A 23,307-nucleotide genomic window follows, 5' to 3' on the forward strand; every position below is an offset into this window, starting at 1 on the left:
CATGTACTCGTACCTCTGAGCTGGCGAAACCGGTATTAGCCTGTTGTGTAAGCGTAGTGAAGGTGTTAATTAGAGGAAGATTAGATTTATCTTAGATAAACAAAAATGTGGAACGGTTCGTTCACAGCTTAATATACCCAAAGAGAAAGATTTTTAAAAATCTTTAACGCCTAACTTTAAGGACACTAGGGCGTTGCTGGTATTTCAGTGAAAATGCCAAGTCAATGGTACAGCTTCAGGTAGCATTGTTGGAAGTAGGTCATCGTGTAAGTTTGTTAACACAGCGAAAAAATCCAGGTGTGAGAGGGGGAAAGGTGATATACTTTTGTAGCGTCTCCAGGCCGTGTTTTTGTTTTCATGCTCTAGTTGGCCGCACCAGACAGCTTTCAGACAGAACACTTCACTCTGACTTAACAGTGTTTCTCACATGTGCATGAGGGATTCTATACTCTATAAGCGTAAGCTTTTATAGGCTTTGAATTTGACAGGCTGAATAAAAGTTCTAAACGGGAACTATGCGGCTCCAGATGTCTTACTGAGGGACACTGTGTGTGCAAAATGTCAGTTTGAGGAATGAATCCACTCTACTATTTACTATAAACTTTCATTTAGTCAGAAAAAAGGCGTCAGTTATACTTAGTGCATAAGATGCTGTAGTTTAGCCAGAAGTAAATAACCTAAGCAGAAAAGAATGTTTGGGCCTCTAGGTAATTTGCACAGTGTACTTTTTATCCTTCAAGAGCATAACACATCCATTCAAGCAAGCACTTAGAGATGATTAAAAGTTAAGAAGTTCCCTCTCACAGATGCGGATTTCAACTTTGAAGTGAATTTTTTAGGAAAAAAATCTAGGACATGTTCTAACAAGGAAAATTTAGAATTTTTTTCGTCATGCAATTCTAACTTCAAACAGCCGTAAGGATTGGTGTACAGACCACTTGAGAGTACAAAGCCGTTAAGACAGCCGTGTCCTTTAAGGTAGACCTCTTGCCTTAAGGAATGTGTGAGGATCTTCCCACGGTGGGTGGATCACATGTTAAGGTTAGCACTGTCCTAGCTGAAGGTCGTATTCACGAGAAACATAAATCACTTTGTAACTGAAACAAATCATGTATAACTAATTACTTCATTCAAAACCATCATAATAATAACTATATCTACTTTTCAGTAGAAAGCGATGTACGTATGCCAACCTCTGGTAATATCTGTGTATATAGGATTTGTTTTTTGTATTTTTGTTTTGTATGTATTTAGGTTTGTTCAGCCTGAAACAAATGAATAAATAGTTTCACTGTACAGTATAGCTCAACAGAATTTGTTACATTTCATGCTATAGATAAATTTCATCCTAGAAGGTAATAACCCTTACTGTGTACAAATAGGTAAATATATCAAAGAATGCTTAGACCTTAGAACAAGTAGTATTAGTTGACTCATCTATTGTTTTGTACGTAGGTTAATTTCGTTGTACCCATGTATATTTGTCTGTATGTCTACATGCAGTTTTAGACCTTACGAAAGTCGCTGTACTTTTGTTGTATCAATAAAGTTCTCTCTCTTAGTTAGTCATCTTGTTCGGTAATTTCGAGAATGTTCGCCTCTTCCGTGCAAGTTATGGTTTATAGTTTAAGTGGCTACAAAAAGGCCATGACAGCGAAACTCAGTGTCTTGTTTTGTTGGCACGAAATGCGAAAAGGCGAGCCCAACACCCCTTCACGTGTACCTGAATGCCGTGGGGGTTATTGTGTTTAAAAGAATAACGTTTAAAACTATACATCTCTAGTCACTTCTATGGTATTAATAGTAGTAGTAGGCATTCGTCGGTCTTAAAAGACCATGAAGTACTTCATCCTACACCGTGTACTTATTCTTAGTTTCGTGCTTAAAGCGTCTCAGTTCTGATGCGAGTCTCTGTTTTTCTTCCCCCCGATGTAAGCCCTTCTTAACTTCCTGTCTCCAAAGTGTTCTGTTTGTTGCTAGTGTCTCCCATGTGTTAGTATCTATGTTAATACACCATTGGTATAGAGGGTCGGCGACGTTTAGAGTTCAGCAACAAATTAAGGTTTGATATGTCTCCCTGATATACTAACAATAAAACAAAGAATTTCTAATTCTTTGCCTATAACGTTGTAGATCCTATATATAGAGGCTGGGTGAATTGAAATCATATAGTGAATACGATCTTCAAAGCACACTGCAGGAGTCACTAACAAGACATACAGGCGTTGGTAAATACTGTAATTTAGCTTGCATGTGTCACAGTATGCAGCACAAAACATACAGTAAACCTATACATTGTTGCATGGAGCAAATATTTGATAAGCTCACGAAGAATGAATGCGTTTTTAATCGAAAGGTTCTTACCTTGAATCTTGGTCTTGGCGCAGTGAAGAAATCTATTGTTCTACTTGATGTTTGACCACTCTCACTACCAATCGAACCTCATTTGAAAGACGTGTGTACATGTATGCCGGCTGGTCACAACCGTCTGTCTGTCTGTCTGGGTGTTTCCGCTGTTGTTGAATATTTAATGAACGTGTTCGTAACCCATAACGGTAAATGACCTTTCCCGCTTCGATACCTGACAGACCGGGTACCCAGATCAATGGAAGGGCCGCCGACGCACCTGATTGGATAGAAATGCGACATTCGGAAAACTACGGCGATGCTGTGTTATGGTTGGACGGTGACGTTGATGTGCGGTATTACAACGGATGATCGATGAGTTAGAAAATGGAGCAATGACCCCTAATGTTTGGAGGCTGCCTTGAGGGTCATACGTACCTGTCCGACCACCTGTAAATCCCGCCAGACACCAAAACATGTCGCCGAGCCGCACATGGTAATTAGGCCACACCGTCTTAATTCTATGAATGACATCCTTTGAAGACATCCAAACTAGTGCGCGCGGGCGAATAAAAAAATTCCGGCCAAAAATAAAAATGCTAACCAAACTACAGGAATACAAATCTGGTATTGCGGCAGTACATAGAGACGTACACGACAAGCCGGCGCATGCTGGCTTTTTGCGTAATTTATGAATCTGCACTGTACATATGTACTGAGTTCTTCAGTCGTGGAGCTTCGGTAGCCTGGGTGCCGTCCTCCAGTTACCGCCGGCTCCGTACTGTAGCTAACTACCATGGACCACCCAGGCCTAGAGCCAGGCCAGAGCCTCGGAGGACGTGATCTTTTCTTTCTTTTTCTTTTCTTGGAGAAGAGGCGAAAATCACTGCGCGCGCGGATGTCATCCATAAAATTAAGACGGTGTGGCCTTATAATAATTACCGGGACCTCCTGAATGGATCAGCGGTAGAGCCTCTGCCACCGGCCGGCTTCTTTGTTGTGTGAAACACGTTGTTTATTCAACAAGAAGCTAAGGGAAGTGCCCGAGGACGTCGGGCAAAAATATCTGCGCCGTGACTTGCATAGCAAAAAAGACATCCAGGTGTTCAGACTAGGACCTCTGAATGAATGAATGTCTTTAATTCAGGTATTTCACCCATAGAAAACAAGAAACACAAACTATTCATACAGCATCTTATATACTTAAAAAAAAGAATTTCTGTACTGACAATCTGACATCAGAAGACATTGTATTATGCTGTTGTTACCTCCATGAAAAATGGAGATATTGTTTTTGGCGTGTCTGTGTGTGTGTCTGTCTGTGTGTGTGTGTTTGTGTTTCCGCACATTTGTAGTCAGCATAACTTCATAACGCATTTATGGATTATGATGATATTTGGTATGTTGGTAAGTCTTAGGAAGACAAAGGTCAAGGTCAAATATGGGCCTCCTGGTGGATGATCTTGGTACTGCAGCAGAACTTCCGGTTTTTGTATCTTTTGTCCTGAACATGCTATAGTCTTGATGTTTTGGTGACAGATTGCTTTTCCTGTCAGGAATAAGTGGTGTGAGTTTGGTCCCCCTAGTTGGTGTTGTTTAGCCTATTAATTTATTTATTTATTTGCATGTCCATGCCCATGGGGCTAAATGTATACATCAGAAAGTGATGTTACATGTACATCGTACTGAGTAACATGATACATAAGATACAAGAATAACAGAATAACAGAATGACGTAACGTCTTAACAACTACTAGTCAGAGAATAAACTAAACTAAGCCTTAAGGATTTCTTCTCTCTTTTTAAAGCAATTAGAGATAAACTCACAAAGTTTTTCTATTGTATGGTCATTACTGGTGGACATGAGGAGTAGCATAATTTTCTGGCATCAAATGTGTCAGTAGTTTAGTGAACAAACCTCTAATACCTCTGATGCCATATGTGTTTTTTTTTACCGGAAGATATAACCGCACTCCCCCGGAACAACGGATATGTCGATACTGTAATTTAGATAGAAGATGAACATTATTCCGTTATGGAAGTCGAGTGTAGTCTGGACAACAATGAGTTGAACTTTGTAGACTGGCAAACATGCAATGTTTCCCTACTTCATACACCTAGGTAATACAGCCGAATTCACATTTCTAATGACTTTAGACAAACCTCTGATCCTGAAACATTTCTGTTCTTGTCTTTTCACCATCAACAGAGAAGTAAGGACAAGTTGAATTTACTTAATGGACTATAGTGCTAGCACTAGCATGATCATGTGTGTGTGTGTGTATATGTACGTGTATATGATCGTTGACCATGTGTGTGTGTATACATGTATATACAAGCTATTCCTTTGTATTGACCTTTACTTAACCCAGCTGGTATGTATGTACAATAAACATTCATTCATTCGCAGTCGGATGAAGGTTTAGTAAAATGTTGTCCAAGCATTGGTGCGATTAATTAAGTTAACAGTACTGACAATGGTGGCATTCTTTCTTGAAATAACAGAACGAAGGGCCATATATCCTTACCGTGCTTATGAATAAAAGATACATAGACACACTATGATAATTGTTAGAATTGTTTAACATGTATGACGATCAGATATCACGTTGGTTGTTGGGTGGATACCAAATTACGTATGTAAACTTGTAGGTTAGATGCACCTTGCGGTTATCATGGGATCTGCAGCGCACAGAAAAATACAAGCCAGACAAGCTCTGTATCACCCTTCGTTTTTATTACATCAGCCATATTTACTGTGACAAAAAAAAACACACCTCAATACCAGTCTTTATCTAAATTATGAAAGTGCTTAGTTACCATCCGCATCTTATACGCATAGCTATCTACACGAAATCCCACTCTGATTCGTGTGCCATCAATGACACTAAGGCCACACCAATTTAATTTCTTGGTTAACGGATTTTTCTAGAAAAATAATGGAGCGGGCGGGCGAAAAAAATAAAAACAGGCCTAGGCATCCTACTATGGCCCAAAATGGTATGATAGGAGACATGAAGTTAACGCACCAGGCTGGTTCAAAATTTAAACAATGAATTTTGAACTTTTAATGATACCATTGCATTGAAAGATGGAATAACCGTAACAACTAGGAAGAAAAGGACTATTTTCAACTGTTCAGGGCAAAATGTGAGCATTTCGCAGTTGATTCTGAATTTTTTGTTGCAAATCAGAAAAAAATGAAGCGGGCGAATCCGTTAACCAAGAAATTGAATTGGTGTGGCCAAAAAAATAACTAATCAAATTTAACCATAGTAAGAATAATTCAATCATTCAAGACGTTTGTACAAAATATAAACCCTTCTGATCTACAGCAATACAGCACTAGACTTCCTAATCTACTTGACTTGAAACCACAGTGACTTGAAACGGAGATTAGAACAAAACAATTCCTATAAATCTGCAAATAAGTGAACAATACAAAATGAATTAAAATGTGTCATCGACACATTGTACACAATATATAAGATGTAAAAACGATGACAGCCTAACTAGAGATTAAGATATATCCTAACACATTAAAACTCATCATCGACACATTAACGTAATATAAACTATTACAATTAACATCTAGTAGTTATCGTGCATAATATTAGATGTAACAACTATAATTATGGTTCATGTTATTGCAAATGGTAGTTGCAACTAGAGATGAAAATATATCCTACCACATTAAAACTCTTCATCGACACGTCAAACATACTATAAAGTGTTACAAGTAACATCAAGCTCATGTTATCAAAATAGTAGTTACAATCATACTAGAGATTTCAAATAGTAGTTACAATCATGCTAGTGATTGATTAGGCTCCAGCAAGTAAATTTTATGGATGACAAATTCGCAGATTCCAAATCTAATGCGAGCGGGCGAAAATAAAACAAGGCGGGCCGAAAAAAACAAAGTTCCTACAATGTAGAATTTTGACTCAATCATTGTACAAATGGTTTTGATTCAGTAGGAACATCACATATACACAACCAGCATCACATATAACAGCATCAAAGTAAGAAACAAAACATTAAATCAGAGCCTTTTCTTGTCCCCTCTCTTCATGGATATTTGCCATCCACCTTCCGGCATGGCAACAGACATCTTTGCCCATTTTCGGTATGTTGACCACTGTCAGAAGGCAACAAAATTTCTTGTTTTTTCTTCCAAAATCAGGCGAAAATTAATGCGCGCGCTGATGCCATCCATAAAAATTACTTGCTGTGGCCTTATCAGGTGATTTGACCAAAGCAATGCTAAAGAAAACCTCCGAGTCATCAAACATACTTGTGCGGATACAACTTCTCAAAGTCGACGTCGTAAGCGATGTTGGTCCGGGCATAGGTTGCCTTACTCAGCGCGCTGATGAAGATATCACACCTCACCTCACCAAACTCAGTATTCCCCACACACGTGTAGCAACCCTGGTTCACTTTGGTCACCTGGAACAACACAGCATTTCATTGGTCAAGGTGTCGGAAGAACGCAGCATTTCATTTTTTAAGATGTCGAAACAACACATCATTTCATAAGTCGATGTGTCGTAAAACTGTGGCAAGTACTGCAGAAGTAATGCTGGTTTGGCGGCACACCGCCGCACCCATCGTACTTGATTGGAGCAGATCGTCCGTCAGGACGACAAGACTGAGAGAGAGAGAGAGTGTCGTAACAACACAGCATTTCATAGGTCGATACGTCGGAATAACGCAACATTTCATTTGTCAGGATGTTGGAACAACACAGCATTTCATTGGTCGATGGGTCTAAACAATGCAGCATTTCATTGGTCGATGAGTGTGAACAACACAACATTTCATTGGTCGATATGTCGGACCAACGCAGCATTTCATTGGTTGATGTGTCGGAACAACACAGCATTTCATTGGTCGATGTGTCAAAACAGCACAGCATTTCATTGGTCGATGTGTATGAACAACACAGCATTTCATTGGTCAATGTGCCAGAGCAACACAGCATTTTATTGGTCAATGTGTCAGAACAACGCAACATTTCATTGGTCGAGATGTCGGAACAACAAAGCATTTCATTGGTCGAGATGTTGGAACAAAACAGAATTTCATTGGTCGATCTATCAAAACAACACAGAATTTTATTGGTCGATGTTTAGGAACAAAACAACATTTCATTGATCGATGTGTAAGAAAAACACAACATTTCATTGGTCTATATGTCGGAACAACGCAGCATTTCATTGCTCGAGATGTCGGAAGTATACAGCATTTCATTGGTGGATATATGTTGGAACAATATTGCATTTCATTGGTCAAGATGTCAAAACAACACAACATTCCATTGGTCGATGTGTCGGAACAACACAGCATTTCATTGGTCAAAATGTTGGAACAACAAAGCATTTCATTGGTCGATAGGTCAAAACAACACAGCATTTCATTGACATTGGTCGATATGTCGGAAGAACACAGCATTTCATTGGTCGATGTGTAGGAACAACACAGAATTTCATTGGTCGATATGTCGGAACATCAAAACATTTCATTGGTCAAGATGTCGAAACAACTCAGAATTTCATTATTCGATCGATATCTGTCAAAACAACACAGAATTTCATTGGTCGATGTGTAGGAACAACACAGCATTTAATTGGTCGATGTCTCAGAACAACGCAGCAAGTCAGAGATCGGTAGAGATGTGGGAACAACACAGCATTTCCTCAATTATGAATGATTCAAGAGCAGTCGTACAACGTAGAATTAGTACTTGAATCTGCACCTCATCGCACGCACGCTAATCTTAGTCTGCTCACATTGAATTGGATTTTTTCAGACACAGACGTTGCACTTACCGATGAGATAAAAATAGAGTGCATCTCGTCTCCCTCGCTAGTCTGTTGGTAGTCAGGCGTGTTTTCCAACGGAATATCCTCATAGAACCAGCGAACGTTCGTGGCTGTGAAGAAACATATCTGTCAGCAACATCTTCAAATGAATCTATAAATTTCAATGGTTCAGTCATGAGAGGCTTGGGCTGATTGTTACGTTTCTATTAAGGTCGTCATTCATTCATTTATTCATCCGTCCATCCATCCATCCGTTTATTCATTCATTCATACATCCATCCATCCATTCATTCATTCATTTATCTATTCAACTGTTTGTTGTACATTGTGTATCAATACAAAGACGTCAGATTCGAAATAGTGATGTGGAAAGAAAGATCTGTTGATTGATTATTTTTATTTATTTCAAATGCAAACAACACATTACACAGACTTAGTTGATTGATTGATTGATTTATTGTACATGTCTGCTGTCTGTTGTAGAATTACAAATGTCCCTCCAATGTACAATTTGCATCTATCCATGCCCCAGCAATTCATAATTCTAAAAATATTGTCCTGGATGCCAAAGCGCCACTGGTTAACACCACTACTTTAGTTTGCACAGTCAAACATTTGAAAGCTTCCAGAGGATCCCTACCGTATCCGTTGATTTCAATGATGACAGGCTGGCCATCATCCACCTCTATAGTACTGCCGGACAGCTCCTCGAACCCGTGCCGTGGGGACATCATGGGCGGAGCCGGGGAAAGCAGAGGAGGAGCCGCCGCCATGTTCACATCAGCAGCCGCTACAACCATCTCCTCAGGAACGTTGTTTCCTGTGAATAACGGATAGTTTTTCAAATTTTCAAATTTCGTTTTATGTAAAAGCTGCATTGCGTAATAGAGAATGATACGAAAAGTCTGGTCTAATTTTCTGGTGACTTCTTTACAAAGTAAGTTGAATCAACCATACCCCATTGAAAGTACATGTACTCGTATTAAAGTGCCATTCAGGATGTTGATGTGACAATACATGACATCTACACATTATCTGGAAACACAACCATGTTTGTTTACATTCTATTAGTTTGTGGTGGCACCACAAACTGAGTGTGCCTCGTGTGGGCTGTTTTGGCGCCAACCATAAATGTCAGAAATGTGAAATAGTTGCAAGACCGCATCGGTAGGGTTCGAACCCGGGACCTCTTGGTTCTGAGCCGAACACTCTGCCATTATACCCCACACGGCCCTACTACAAATTTAAAGACGAATTAAAACTAGAGAAGTAACATTTGCAAAGCAAATGCATAATGTTTACCTTCGGACATGGTCTGCCATGCTAATTCTTACTCAAACACATCCACATACATGCACTACTAGTATATGGTGACAGGAGTAAAGCAGACCATGATTGCAACATTATGTAACCCAACACCAGTCACCATGGTGACAGACGTCAACAAAGCATGTCATTGGCCAGGTCAGAGGTTAGTGTTTGGAACAGAAGAGGAGGAAAAAGAAACAATAAAAACAATAAAAACAATATGTTTTCCTTCGGTAAACATAAGAAGACATAAGAACTACCGAGAAGGGTCTGTTGGAACTCGTGGAAGGCTGGGTCGGGTCGGTCCTGGAGTAACTGGAGAACACGGCTGTGCATGTCTGCCTTGGTGTCCAACTTCTTGATTTCCTTTTCTTCAGATGGATTTAGGTACTGTTGGCAAGCAAAATGCAATGGCGTTTTATTTTTTGAACCACATATCTCTCTATTGTTGTCACAATATCTACACATGTCTACATGTCAAAATTATTTTACGTTTGTGACAGCATTGTTCGTAGTAATACCTAACTTCAGTGCGAAGTCATAATTGTCCTGATGAAGATGACAGACGGTCATCAAAACGTCGTCTCTTGTTAAACAAGTGGTCTCGAATAAAGAACTTTACCATCCAATGAGATTTTTACTTTTACTCAAAGTTTATTGTAACATTTGCAAAAAATAACAGAACACCTTTGTTACATTTCGAAATATACCTGCACCTCTCTAGGTGCTGAAACTAATGTTTTGATAAGTATGTTATACTTACATTATTGTTGTTTGGTAATCAGTTGATTACTTACATTGGTCTTTACCAAGTGGTCAACAATGGGAATGGGGTCCGTGTTGGGAGACATGGCTATCTCATAGTTCTCCAACATCTTCCTGTGCTCTGCAGTCATTTCAGGTTCTGTTGAGAAATCGCCACACGATTAGAACGCAGGAAGATGTCACACATCAAGGATTGTGAATTGCATTATATTGCTTTCGGCAGAAGGGAATGATATCGGTTTGGCCATGATGGAGTGGCTGTGGTGTCTGTATGTATGTCAGCAGCATCACTGGATGGATCTTCATGACATTTGGTAGGTGAGTAACGGTTGGGAAAACAAAGGTCAAGTTTGACATTGGCCTACCTGCCGTGTTCGCACGTTGCTGCAGCGGTCTGTGTTTTTGTTTAACCTCTGCACTGTAAACCTTATTTCTAGTAAGGATGACAATTCTGTATTCATCTATCGTTCATTGTGATACATTATTGGGTGATTTTACGATAACATCAAAATTCATCTACATACGTGTATCCTCCAGTAGGTCGGAGAGCCAGGGGTGTTCTGGTCTGACGGCGTTGCTGAAGTGGTAGAAGGTGGCATCTGGTCGATTCACAAGGATGCCCAGGAGATGGTTAGTGGAAAACTTCGGATTCCTGATTCTCTTCACATCACCTGCCATGTGAACTGGTAGAGCCTGAACAGTTTGGAGAAAAAAAAATCAGGACTAGAAAGGTAACATTTGCAAAGCAAATGCAAATGCCTAACCCTAACCAAATTCCAAATTCCTTGTTCGAAATATTTTTACAGTGACAGTTTCTTTCCCCGTACGGCCAAGCTTTGGGATTCCCTCCCTGACAAGTGTTTCCCACCAACCTACAATCTACAGGCTTTAAAATCAAACGTTCACCGCCATCTCTTGACATAGCCATGTTTCTCTCATATTTCTAGTTCAATGCCGAGAAGTGGTCGTATAGGCGCTAGGTCTTGCATTGAACCACTCCGTTAAAAAAAAACCCTAACCCTAACCCTAAAATTTCACTAACAAACTACTGCTCTGTTTATCTTTACTCAAAGATATTGATGGGGTCATTAGTCCAACTCTGTCTTGCAACTTGCAACACAATGTAATCCAACACCACATGGAGTTTGCTAGAGCACCAGTTACCATGGTGATAGACATGTGGTCCAAGTCATTGACCTTGTGACCTCGGAAGAAAAAGAAGAAAGAGAGCAAAAACAATGTTTTCCTTGTAGGTGTCTACATATTAAATTATGCCATATACATGTAACTCCCTTCACACGTCCTATATATTGACGAAAAAAAGAAACGGAGCTCTGAAATCCCTAAATTCTTCTTGGTTTCGCAGAATTTGCTTACGGGATCTGTACGACGTATCTGTAAGAAATTCGGGGTACACAAACGGGAATGATCTTTTGTTTCAAGAAAATCATTGGACAGCATGTACAAGTCAGATAGGTCTCAAAAGAAGGGACATGGATATTGTTCGTTAGGGATTTTACACAACCTGTTATGTACAAAATGATAGATACTAAAGCTGTAAAACTACTTTTTGCAGTTATGAAAACATATAACATTTGAGTCAAATCCTGACACAATACAACTTTAGTTAGACAAATTTAATCAGACAAATTAGTTAGACAAATCTAAGTTCTTCAACTTAGACCTAGTACTTAGAATTAGACAAATGGTTTTTTAGATTGATAATGGGATGAAATTCACTTCTTACCTCTTTTGCCACAAGTCGGTCCGCGACCTTGTGTGGGTTGATGTGCCTGGTGATGGTGTTGGAGTAATAACGCAGTTTGTCTACATGTGGTTTGGTCATGACTGAAAGAGAAGAAGTTCCATTGTTGTACATTTTTTTATAATTTCCAACATGTAATCACAAGACGTGGTGACGGTACACTCAAGTTTTTCAAACTTATATTAATGCCGCCACCAACACAGGGGACAATACAATGCTCATTTTCACCTGAGCGAAGTGAGGAAAGTCGTGTAAAGTGCCTTTCCCAAGGGCACAAGATCGGTGGCATGTCAGGACTCGAACCCGGGACCTCTGGGTTCCGAGTCGAGCACTCTGCCGCTACGCCACACGACCCCACTTTTGTTGTACATTTATGTAAGTTTATAGCAAAGAGTGACATGAACTGTACAGGGTTGTGTAAAACCTATGTACCTATTTCTTACACAGTACATATGAACTGACGCAAAATTCACATTCCTAATGCAACTAAACAAACCTTCCATTGAAAAAAAAGCGTTTCTTTTATCTGTTTTAGATTTTTGTTTAATTTCTTTTCGTAGATGTAAAAAAATAGTTTACACACTTCAGTTATTATTTCTGTGTCTTAATTTTGTTTAATTAATCAATTATTTCATTGCGTTAATTTTGATGGTTAATTCAAATATGTTTTGTCATGTATCATAGTTACCTTTGTTTGGGGTAGGCCCTTTAAAAAAACCACCTAGGTTTCTGGCCTACCCCGCATATTCTCTTATTGTTATTGTTTGATTATGTAATTTTTTTATACGTGCAAATAATAAATAACCAATAAAAAATCTGTGCTATAACTAAAAAGCGAGTGTATATCTAATGATAGTTACTATAGTTTTATTCTGTATCTATTAACTGTATCTGTTTATCATGGTTTGCTGTGACTTGCACTTAGCCCATGATGTGCAATAAGGTTCGTCATTCATTCATCTTTATAACAGTAGAATGTTGTAAAAACTATAATATTTGGGCAGTGAAACTCTGTAGAAGTAGTATTAACTTACCATCAATCTCTGTCAAGGGAATTTCATCCGGCTGAAACAGAAAAAAATCCACTGGTAGAGTTAAAAATGACATATTCTTTATGAGGACACTTTCCATCAGTGGTTTGAAGGACAGATCAGCGAGTTATCACTGTCCAACATTCCCTCACACAATATGGATATTGCGTATTGCTAATGTTTAAAGCGTATTGTTTTTAAACATTAGCAATTATCAAAATAATTGACCACAGTTATGTATACATTCAAACCCTGTACGTTTGGGACCGCATTGTAGATACAGCTCCCTATAACCACGTATGTGTATAGATATGTAAACATTGTACGTTTGGGACCGCATTGTAGATACAGCTCCCTATAACCACGTATATGTATAGATATGTAAACATTGTACGTTTGGGACCGCATTGTAGATACAATTCCCTGTAACCACGTATATGTAAAGATATGTAAACGTTGTACGTTTGGGAATGCATCTGTAGCAGCGACACCTGTGCTGCAGTGCAATGTGAACCAGTCAGAATTGCCCTGAGGAAGGTGACAAACGGTCACTGAAATGTCGGCTGTAAATAAAACACTTGTCTAAAAAGAGTCTCTTTACTCAGTAACTTACCAACCTGATGAAGCTATTCACGAATATGACAAATACACTTCGATTCAACATAAAAATGATTATTGGTTCACTCATAGATATCCCTTTATTTTATTGTTATCCACTACATTTTCCAAGGGACATATTTACGCTATACTTACCTTCTTTTTCCTACACAGCAACTTGTGCTTGTAGAGATAGGCGAATACACAGCAGAGCAGAAGTAGAATCAAGATCAGGAGTACTATGAACACTATGAACACTGTGGGCAACCACCAGTCAAAACCTGCACAAAACAGAATCAAACGATTTTGCTCATGAGCATTTCACAAAGAAAATACACATGAAATCTTGTGCTCACTGCCTTGCAGAACTATTGCTGTTAAGCCTTCTTCGAACAATTTAGGATAAAATTGGTGTTTAAAAAGTGGTCAGCAAAAGTTGGAGGTGCCTATAAGTTATAGTTCTGTTTAATAGTCGCGTTTCACAACTATTACTAAATTATTATTTTTGGGACCACTTATCTCTCTATTGTTGAAACAAGATCTGTGTATGTCATAATTATTTAAGGTTAGCGGTCGCATTGTTAGTAGTAATACCTATAACTTCACTGCACAGTGAACCAGCAACACGTAGCTTTAGTGCACAGTGAACTAGTCATAATTGCATTGATGAAGATGACAGACGGTCATCAAAACGTTGGCTCTTCGTAAACAATTGGTGATGAATAAAAGAGAACTTATCCAAAAATGCTATCCAATAATTTAGTACCAACCTTATTAAACATTATTCACGGAATAGTCGTACTCAGGTCGTACTTATGTCGTACTTACGTCGTACTTATGTCGTACTTACGTCGTACCCATGCCGTACTTACGTCGTGCGATCGGCTTTGCTCGCTGTGTTGTGCAGCTGAACCACCCATCGCTGAAGGTACCCATGTACGGACCGCTCCGGGCGTATATCTGCAGGATGGAACAGCCACGAAGTCAGCAAATAGATCAAAACCGCATCGGCACTAGCAGTGGTAACTTTAGCTTGGTTGTATATCCATTACTTGACATTATAGTGACAATTAAAGGCATCCGATGCAGTTTCAGGGCGGCAAAAAAAATGGATTTTCAATGTCTTTTTTTGTCATTCATCTAATGTAGTGCATTGAATCAACACCATGCAATAATATACTCAATCTGATATCTGTAAGTTAAAAATGCGATGACGCTGGTTGTTTCGCGTATCATAGACTGGTTCTAGCTAAATTTGAGAGTGAAACCCAAAAATAATGGGACTGTAGCTTGTTTTGGTGATTTCAAATGCTTCAAATATGAAATGATTTAAAGAAATTGTAAAGTAAATGTCAATCGTATCAGACCTCATCCAGAATTGTTTTGCGGCCTGAAATTGCATTGGGTCCCTTTATCTTCTTCATCATAGCTTTTGTCATTCATGCATATTAATGTTTAGACCTTAGAACAGCTCAAGTTGATTCTTCTATTGTCTTGTACGTAGCTAGTATAGGTCAATTTTGTTGTACCCACGTATCTGTCTGCATGTCTACATGTAGTGAATGGTTTATTGGTAAAAACGCGATACAAATTGGCCTTGCAATATATACTGAATTGCGCCAAATTATACATTCCACATACTCAGTAAAACTAACACTGTAGGTTAATATAATATATTATATACAAGTATATACAAGTAACATTCAATAATTGACGACATGGTTTTCCACACTATAAATATAGCAAGGTGGTTCGACATCAAAGATATTAGAAACAGCATTGTGCGGAATCGTTAAAGGTGAGACTGCTCTCGAATCAAACAGTTCATAACAGTTCAGTTTACAGTCCATTGAGGAGCTACATGTAGTTAAAGACCTTACAAAAGTCACTGTACTTTTGTTGTGTCAAAATACAGTTCATATATTATAACTTCGAGGTTGTACAAAGCTTTGATGAAGTATGTAGGTCAGTATGATTTTGAGGTACCTTGAAGTTGTAGAGCGTACTCGGCTTGAGGTTGATAAGCGCGAAACTCTGTTTTCCCTGGCTTGGAGTCACATATGGCGGCTGATTGTGTACACCAGGGTAGAGCCTCCTTCTTTTGTAGCTACTATAGGAAGAGAGAAAAACGAGTTCAGGTCCTAGTAATGCTTAGGTCACATTTCCAAACCGGGACCGGGCCGGGCTGTTTGTATGAACTAAAAATTAACAATTCATATCAAGAATATACAAAAATAGTGCCCATGATTTTTATTAAGAACTTTTCTATGTATTGTTGTCTTCTATATCGTATTTTTTGTTCCCAAAAGCTGCCCGGCCGGGCCCCGTGTGGAAATTGTGACCTCAGCTTAAAACATTTAACTTTATTCCAACACGAGTACAGAGGGATCAAGTTTTCAACGACCACTGTCGCCTTTAGAAAAATAATGACCAATCACTTCTCGCGTAATCTCACGAGAGTTTCGGTTACAGACACGTGACCTTATTCACACGGATACGTACACGTGATGTCAGCAATTGATCAAGGTGTCCTGATGAAGGCGACAGTGGTCGTTGAAAATTTCGTCTCTCTGTCTTCTTTGTGTTGGAATAAAGTTCAACATTTTACTATGATTACTACCAACACAGATGTACAATGGACATCGAAAATTTGGAGGTACGTATTTCTACCTATTAAAAGGGTCACTGATTGAGTAATATACTACTAACTGATAAATCTACGTGACTGATGAGCCTCTTCAACAACACAGATGAACTTTCATGATAATTTGAGTTCACGTCCTGTGTAAAATACTGCATATTTGTGACAACGTATCGCTGAAAATAATCTATTGTAAGTGGGAATGTGCTAGTCTTTATCAAATAATACAGCGTTCAGAAACGAAGAATCTAATCTTTCACGACAAATACATAACAGTATTCTCAAATTGCTTATGCTGACTTTTATATTACTCTAATACACTGTATATGTTCCTCGTCACACGTTGATACACAAGTCACACAATAATCTATAATTATCAAAGAAAAGAATCATGGAGGGACGTACCTTTCATCATACAATAGTATCTTCTCGCGAGTTTCATTTTTCTTTCTGTCGTCTTTCCCTGTGTAGAACAGCACGCCGTAGTAGCTGACCATGCTAGCCGGGTAGTTCCTGGGCATGTCGAACTCCAGCAGAGCTGACACGTTGGTGGTCGCAGCACAGCGTGGCTTTACCATAGCTGGTGGTTCTGTAGATCAGGGTAGAAAGGATAAAACGTGCCACCTATGTCAACATGTAACTCAAACAAGACGTGTGCCTGTGTTGGCCCCCTCTGAAACAGTACCACACTACTTGTTACATTGCCCTCTCCACACTGAGCCACGCAACACCCTTGCCTTTACTGTTGAACACCTTACTCAACATCACCTAACCACATCTGTCCTGCTCCAGGGTTCCCCGGGTCATAACTTTGATATAAATACAAAACTCACAGATGCATTCCACATGTTCATTGCCCAATCAAAAAGATTCTGTGCCTCTTCCAGCTGAGCCACAGTAAACATTCAATTGCTGTACAGTTATAAAATTGATTTTAATTGCAGGTGTAATTTATTAGATAATGTTATTTGTGTATATATCTTGTTCTAACTATTTATTGTTGTTTTTCTATGTCATATGTCTAGGAATGTGTGCACGCTATCAGCATACTTGCTGCCTAGTGCACACTTTGTATTGTCATGTTACAATTCTGAATAAATAAATAAACTCATTATTTTGTTACGAGATCCCTACATACGTTCTATAGCAATATCATTATACAAAAACCGGAACAAGAAATCGCAGATTTTAGATGTCCACTAAGTATTTAGGTTTTTCTTGACCTGCAAGTTAACTTCATTTCCTGTGCCTGACTTTTTGGCCTCCTGTCATTCTGCTTGCGCATGCCAATATTCCCAACCCACGTGGGCGAATCAATTGACTTTATGTATTAAATGGCGAGCTCTTTTCTTTTGTAGTTGTTTGTTTAATCATTTGATTTATAGGAATCATATTCTGTTGCATTTGGATTGTTGCATTTGAGTTATTTATATTTTGTAAATATCTATGTCAGTTCAAATATTTGTTTACTGTTTTGTTCAATTTTCCATTCATTGGACAAGTAAATCAATTATTACTCTCATTTCAGACATATTATTTCTATTATTTGACCTCTGACCTTCAATGCACTTTTTATTTCTCTATGCTGATTTTGTTTGAAGTTTGTCATAAATTCAACGTAATTTTTGTATGTTTTATCTATTATCATTATTGCTAAAAGCAAATCTTGTTATTATTATGTTATTATTATTTGTTATTTTATTTTATGTGGACTCCAGGAAGAATAGTATGGAATTAATCAATGACATACTAATGGAGATCGAAACAAACAAACAAACTTGCTATCAACCTGCCCTTCCCAGATAAACAGACACGTAAACCCACAGCTCAGTCAACCAAAACAATATTTCTGTGCCCAGTAGTATTGTTTTGTTTTTTCAAAGAGATCATTCGATGACACGTCAGAAAGGTTCTCAAAGGAAGGGACATGAATATCGTTCATTATGTAACTTTTTAGATAAAAAGAGATGTAAAAAAATCTGATAAACGACTAGGTCTTTCAGCAACTTCTAAGCTGTCAACTGACACCCCACTGCCACACCACTGACAGTGGCAACCATATGTGCGGTGTGGCCGGAGGTTTGAATAGAAGATCATTCAGTTTTCTACCATGCTTGTATGGAGCAAGGATGTTGCATTTTCTATTGCTGAATATTGTTCTGGAATACTAAAGGGTTAAGTCAACTTACTATGTAAAGAAAAGACTGGAAAATATATATTTTGTATTGTCAAAAAGTTACATAATGGGTCTTTAAGCAATGGCCGTTAGGCTTTGTCGGGATACTCACTTCCGGCAGAGGCATACGCTGGCCAGGTGACTTCCGGTCCATTTCCATAATCATTGAAGCCGTATATCTTAGCGTCAAACCTCTGGTTAGGGTTGGGCCGGGGTCGGTTGTACACGTAGAAGTTAGGATTGGAGTTGTTAAAGTGAACGGTTGTCCACGGGTCGGCCCTGGCCACACGGCCCTTGTCTCTGGGTCGGACGCTCAGGACATACGAGATGTTGTCTGAACCCCACTTTGGGCGTGGGATAGGCTAGGGAAGAAAGGATTATATTTATTGTGATCAATCAATCAATCAATCAATCAATCAATCAATCAATCAATCAGTAGCCTTATTTATACTGAAAATGCCCTGTCGGCCTTAGCCGCTCTTCCCAGAGGTCCAGTTGAGGGGGTGGGGGGTGTTCACGGGAACACAATAAATAAGTAAGTAAAATTCAAATTAACACAAAAATAAATTACTAAATACCTAAGAAAATAATCACATCTTGTCCAAAATCTCAGTCCGCAAATCGGTCCGCAAATCATATTTCTCGACTACCATATTCTTTGTTTGAAAGTTCTCACTGATGGAGCAACTGGATAAATTTTGAAAACGGCGTTTCAAGTAGCAACCGCTACTTTTCGTTAGTGAGTACAATTTTCGCCAGTCACTGACTAAAGGTTTAGAGTTGAAACTTTTGATCCAACACAAAAGAAGTTCTCAGTCTTTCTCGGTAGACTGTCGAAAAGTAGTGGATGCTACTTGAAACGTATGCTAGTTTTCAACTGAATGTATCCAGTTGCGTGAGTAACAATTTGTTGTGTATCTCATTACCTGGATGTCTAACCTTCATCAACAGTTTAAAGCGATTTACGAAAACTTGCTCAATGATACAACGATACAAAGACCAGCGTTTCGTGCTCCCATGTATTTAATGTTTACCGAAGAAAACGGTAAACATATTGTTTTTATTCAGTTTCTTCTTCTTCTTCCGTTCCAAACACCTAAAAACCGGCGATATTTTCGTAATTAGAGCCTGGAAGAAAATAAAATTCAGCATGCTGATAGGTTGGTACGTAAGTCACTGAACCGCGGTCATTTTGTTGTTTTTTTGTTTTGTTCAAATGATATTGCACTTATGTTTCTCAGTCTGTAAAGCAACGCATAATTTTTCTCGAGATATGAAATATTGCTTTATCATTTGACCGCACTAACCTTCCATGTAAGTATGAGGTTCCCTACGGCCCCGGGTTGGTAGCCAAGGTTGGTTGGCGCAGTCAAAGGACCTGCAGATTGTTGCATCACAGTTTACATTGTAAAATTCCAAAGCATTTATAGCATTTATCAAATACAAATCTATTTTTACCTAATAGGAAAGAAGACAGTAGCTAGGGTACCATCCTGGTTAGTTACGTCCTCTTCCACAGTCGCTACCGGCGACCAACAGTAGTACCCTGGCTAGGAAGACAGAGTGATGTCGATAGCTAATATAAAGCTCTTATTGTTCGTGGTACGACATTACTTCTACCGCTGTTGCCTTCATCAGGATAATTAATGAGATATTACTTCCGAACTAATAAGGTATAAAAGAGGTCATATATATGTCAAGGCACTCCAGCCATCAGCCAACAGAGACGGTGGACGTTATAAACTCCCTGGCACGTTTGATCAATTGCTGACGTCATGTATCCGTAATGAAGGCGACAGTGGTCGTTGAAAATTTTATCCTTGTGTACCCTTTGTGTTGAAATACAGTTAAGCATCGTACTAGATAAAAATGAATATTACTTTTATCCATTTAGCTCTAGGCACTGCAGTACACTTACGGGACGGTAGGGTACTCCTGATAGCTGACGGCACACTGGGTCTGCTGACTCCGAAGGTGTTGGCACACATGACCCGGAAGCTATACTCCGTGTCAGGGTACAGACCCGTGATGTTAGCAGAGTAGCCGCCAGACGAGTCTGCAAACAACGTTATATTTAATAGTTTCGTTCCAACACAAAAGGTATTAATGAAATAAAGACTAAGCTTTAACTTCCAACATGTGTGTGCCCGTATGACCCGCTACTACGGTCACGTGTCTCTGACGTCACGTTCCAAGAGTAGACGGGTCCATTCCATGATACGTGAACAAGGTTGATGGAGTCAACCGAAAATTTTTGGTAAGTCCTAATTCTGTAATCTAAGTGTTGGAAGTTAAAGCTTAGTCTTTATTTCATAATGACTTGTACCAACACAGATGAACTTTCATGTTAAACAAAAGGTATTTTTCTCACCTAGAACTTTAGACCAGTCACTCTGGTCTTCTTCAATAGACTGACCCAGTGAGACTTGTCACGTGGCTTTTCTGAAGTTGAGTCAACACTGGGTCAAAGGTATTGTGGTAAACGATGTCTGCCCCTTTCGAATTCGCTAAAAGTAGTGGACGCTGTTTGAAACGTCTGAAACTTTTCAATATCTATCCAGTTGCTTGATTAACAATTTCCTTGTGTGAAGCAGATTATATGGTTTGTTTGTTATATATAGTTGCTGAGGTCCATTATAAATTGTAGTTTGATTTTTCTTTGTATTTGATGTTTGTCTGACCTCTCCAACCCTGATATTGAGTTGCGTTATGAATTTCTATGTTAGTCATATACATCTTTTGTTGTATTTATGTATTACAATTCACCGCATACACATATACATTGAAGGCATAGTGGAACAGGTGGACATATATAACATGCGATTTCGAGTTCAGTTTATGTTAGTCTTCTGTTAATTCAATGTATAATTTTAGTAAATTCCGTTGTTATATTTTGTATAATTTCAGTAGACTCCAGGACGACTAGTGATAGTATTCACTTATGGAGATCTCAATGAACCAAACCAAACATTTTAGACAATAACAGAGCATAATGTCTAGATCCAAGACAAACCTGGCCCGGACGCCTGTTTCGCCGTTCCCCGCCAGACTTGGTTCCACAGCGGCGGCTGGTACCACCAGCGTGGGTCCGGTCTCAGCAGGCTCTTGTCCCACTCGCTCTGAGCCTCGATGATGTACTGGGCGCACGGGGCACCGTTGTCCGCGGAGGGAACCCAACGGACTACCGCCGAGGTCTGGTCTGTCCGCACGATCTTCACTCCTACTGGTGCCGCACTCTGGGCTGCAAAGAAGATAATTAACATTTAACATTTATCGATTTTGTTACCTATACTGCTCTTGTGTCATTATTTCTGCCTGTTCCCCCTGTCCTGCCTTAGTGACAAAGTTGTAATTAATAGATAAATAAAGATCATCATTAGATGTTTGTAATGATGAGGTATATTTACCTCTGGAGGAGTGAGGGGAAATGATATAACCGCAGACTGACAGTCCGAATCGGACTAAAATTACTTTGCTATTTTATTGTATTAGCAATGTAGAAAGGTAGCGTTGTAGAAATTGTCAGAATTTGAGTGGCGTAGATACTATGAAGGATATTTTCCTCTACAGTAATATTGCTCTGGGGATATGAATGTGGATCTGAACAAATTATATCAAAGACACAGTTGTTTGTAAACAGCAACATAAAGATTCTGTCCATTTTGTCCAAGGCAACTTGAAGATAAATTTCACTTTGTCATGGAATGCTTAAGATACGGTGCTTTACGTAATAGGTTATTCACATTTATCGAATCAAAAACAACAGATTTCATCAGACTCTATACTACAGACAGACTTCAAATGCAATAACTCTCACAATGCAAAAATATGAAATACTGTTTTGTTATCAGAGAAAATACCGAAACTCATCTCATTATTAGCCCTACTTGATTGTACATCTTTAACCTTTTTTATAATTATAATGTCATGTAGTTTTGTTGGGGTTATCCCTCCAGGAAGCTTTGAAAAGCGTCAATAGGAGACATGTATTTCCTGGTTAAATAAACAAACAAACAAACAAACAAACAAACAAACAAACATTATACTAACACTTGATATTTTAGTAACTAGGATGTTAAGTTTCAATTTATACCCTTTTCGTAATATGTTCAAAGGTCGTTGCCATACATTGTACCATGTACGACTGTCGTGCAGTATAGTTCTTCTTCTATGTACCTTTGACCGTGACAGCTCCGGTCTGTCCGCTGTCTCGATGTGCAGGTGTCTCCAAGGCGCACGTGTATCTACCTGTCTGTTGTAGAACTGCATTCTTTATGACCAAGTCTCCAGCCCCTCCCTAGAAAGTAAAACATCATTCATTCTCACGTAAAACTTGCTGTTGTATATATCCAGAACCGTGCTTTGTCTAGACCCATGCTCAGGTGAGGTTTTTGACTATCCAGAACAGAGATAAATTTGACTCTCAACCACTCCCCGACCACTGCTGACCTACTCCCGAATGCTAACCAACTACCAGCCAACCATGGCCCAACCTCCCGTCCATTCCTGAATGTTTTAAACATTTTGAAACATTCGGCTGGCGCAGTCGAGCAATAGCCGGCCTCGTCGAACACCAGCCAACCTCGTCCGGCCTTGCTCCCGACCTACTCCTAACCATACTTATCATAGTTGGGTGGCTTTCGGGAGGACATATACGGCAATGTGTGACTGGGACTCAACTTAGCCTCCGTAGCAGGCTTATAGAACTGGGGGTTTGGCGTAGCCTCTACCAGGCACCGCGGATCGCTGGAAAAATAGTAGAAATTGGCCGAAATAAAGGGATAGTATACCAGAGAAGATCCAGCCGGCCATAGAAGCTCCAATTTGCGACCCACGGAGCCTGTGCGGAG

At 39.2% G+C, this 23,307-nt stretch overlaps 1 protein-coding gene across 1 annotated transcript in view; it reads right to left on the reverse strand.

Annotated features, from left to right (window-relative positions):
- The window catches only part of LOC109485125 (contactin-4-like), a 53,640-nt gene that overhangs the window by 7,090 nt on the left and 23,243 nt on the right, over nt 1–23,307 (reverse strand). Inside the window, exons 15-31 of the mRNA XM_019788559.1 lie at nt 22,634–22,754; nt 21,471–21,698; nt 20,376–20,513; nt 19,765–19,835; nt 18,570–18,819; nt 16,687–16,870; nt 15,627–15,750; nt 14,513–14,600; nt 13,797–13,921; nt 13,047–13,077; nt 11,995–12,095; nt 10,772–10,940; nt 10,280–10,386; nt 9,743–9,872; nt 8,815–8,994; nt 8,181–8,284; nt 6,711–6,798 (exon numbers count right to left, since the gene is read on the reverse strand). Coding sequence (XP_019644118.1) covers nt 6,711–6,798; nt 8,181–8,284; nt 8,815–8,994; nt 9,743–9,872; nt 10,280–10,386; nt 10,772–10,940; nt 11,995–12,095; nt 13,047–13,077; nt 13,797–13,921; nt 14,513–14,600; nt 15,627–15,750; nt 16,687–16,870; nt 18,570–18,819; nt 19,765–19,835; nt 20,376–20,513; nt 21,471–21,698; nt 22,634–22,754 — 2,239 coding nt within the window. The remainder of the gene's footprint in view (nt 1–6,710; nt 6,799–8,180; nt 8,285–8,814; nt 8,995–9,742; nt 9,873–10,279; nt 10,387–10,771; nt 10,941–11,994; nt 12,096–13,046; nt 13,078–13,796; nt 13,922–14,512; nt 14,601–15,626; nt 15,751–16,686; nt 16,871–18,569; nt 18,820–19,764; nt 19,836–20,375; nt 20,514–21,470; nt 21,699–22,633; nt 22,755–23,307) is intronic.

Source organism: Branchiostoma belcheri, unplaced genomic scaffold, assembly GCF_001625305.1.
Source record: "Branchiostoma belcheri isolate BF01 breed outbred unplaced genomic scaffold, Haploidv18h27 scaffold73, whole genome shotgun sequence".
NCBI classification, from domain to species: Eukaryota; Metazoa; Chordata; class Leptocardii; order Amphioxiformes; family Branchiostomatidae; genus Branchiostoma; species Branchiostoma belcheri.